At 50.4% G+C, this 1,366-nt stretch overlaps 1 protein-coding gene across 1 annotated transcript; it reads left to right on the forward strand.

Moving 5' to 3' along the window:
- The first annotated feature begins 27 nt into the window (after nt 1–27).
- Nucleotides 28–645, forward strand: LOC104915535 (olfactory receptor 14J1-like). The gene has a single exon (XM_010726449.2). It carries the CDS (start codon nt 28–30, stop codon nt 643–645), a length of 618 nt encoding a protein of 205 aa, XP_010724751.1.
- The last annotated feature ends 721 nt before the right edge of the window (nt 646–1,366 follow it).

A 1,366-nucleotide genomic window follows, 5' to 3' on the forward strand; every position in this document is an offset into this window, starting at 1 on the left:
TTTGCAGAATACACTGTACTCGTTGTCATGTCCTATGACCGCTACGTTGCCATCTGCAAGCCCCTGCACTACGGGACCTTGATGGACAGCAGAGCTTGTGCCACCATGGCAGCAGCTGCCTGGGCCACTGGGGCTCTCAATGCTCTGCTGCACACTGCCAGTACATTCTCAATGCCTCTGTGCCAAGGCAATGCTGTGGATCAGTTCTTCTGTGAAATCCCTCAGATCCTCAAGCTCTCTTGCTCAGAATCAGACTACCTCCGGGAAATTGGATTTATTATAGTTAGTGTTCTTGCCGTACTTGGGTGTTTTATATTCATTGTTGTGTCCTATGTGCAGATCTTCAGGGCTGTGCTGAGGATGCCCTCTGAGCAGGGCCGGCACAAAGCCTTCTCTACTTGCCTCCCTCACCTGGCTGTGGTCTCCCTCTTTGTCACCACTGCCTTTTTTGCTAATCTGAAGCCCCATTCCTTCTCCTCCCCCTCTCTGGACCTGGTGGTGTCATTTCTGTACTCGGTGGTGCCTCCGACACTGAACCCCATTATCTACAGCATAAGGAACCAGGAGCTCAGGGATGCAGTGAGGAAAATTATGTCATGGTCACATTTCAGCAGGCATAAACTTCTCACCTGTCTCTACAAATGACTCCCACTCTGTCCCATAACACACCTATAACATGTTTATTAATGTTTATAATAAGTAATTATATTTATAGGTACATTTTTCTTTGTGATACATCTATATATATCTGTGTGTGTAATTATCATTAGAGGTTATTATGCTTCTGTACATGTGTTAGGATTCCTTTCAATTCTAGTGAGGCATCACCCTGCTTTCTTTCTCCTGGAGCCCATACGAACTCTGGGTCACTTCTGACTCTCTCACTGCCTCTGTGTTCCATCTCTGTATCTGCAGGCAAATGAGATGGCAGCAGGCACCGTGGAGCTGATATGTGCTGGATTAGCAAAAGGGATCAATGCATTAGCATAAGGACCAATATATTGCATTAGGAAATGGGATCAGTGTGTGCTGATGGTAAACCTTCCCAGTTGAGCTTTGCTTGGTGTGTGAACAGCCCTGTTTTGATCAATGATCCTGTTTCACCGAAGCACTGAAATGACTTGAAGGAGGCCATGCGGTGTCAGGGGCTGTGCTGGGGGCACATCTCTGTCCCACTGCACGCATGCTGCCCCACACAGTGCCTGCACTCAGCTGCCAGGGGCTGCCTGTGGGGCGGTGGGGCCGGGCTGTCCTGCAGAGGGGAAGGCACACGCGAGCCTCATGCTGCAGGGGCTGGGGACGCCCCAAGAACTCCCCCCTGGAACCTCAGCGCCCAGCTGTGCTGTGCTCACCTTGCCTGGCTCCC

Source organism: Meleagris gallopavo, assembly GCF_000146605.3.
Source record: "Meleagris gallopavo isolate NT-WF06-2002-E0010 breed Aviagen turkey brand Nicholas breeding stock chromosome 22 unlocalized genomic scaffold, Turkey_5.1 Chr22_random_7180001954647, whole genome shotgun sequence".
Taxonomy (NCBI): Eukaryota; Metazoa; Chordata; class Aves; order Galliformes; family Phasianidae; genus Meleagris; species Meleagris gallopavo.

Coding starts and splice junctions, on each gene's coding strand:
- LOC104915535 (XM_010726449.2), top strand. CDS start 28: ATGTCCTATGACCGCTACGTTGCCATCTGCAAGCCCCTGCACTACGGG.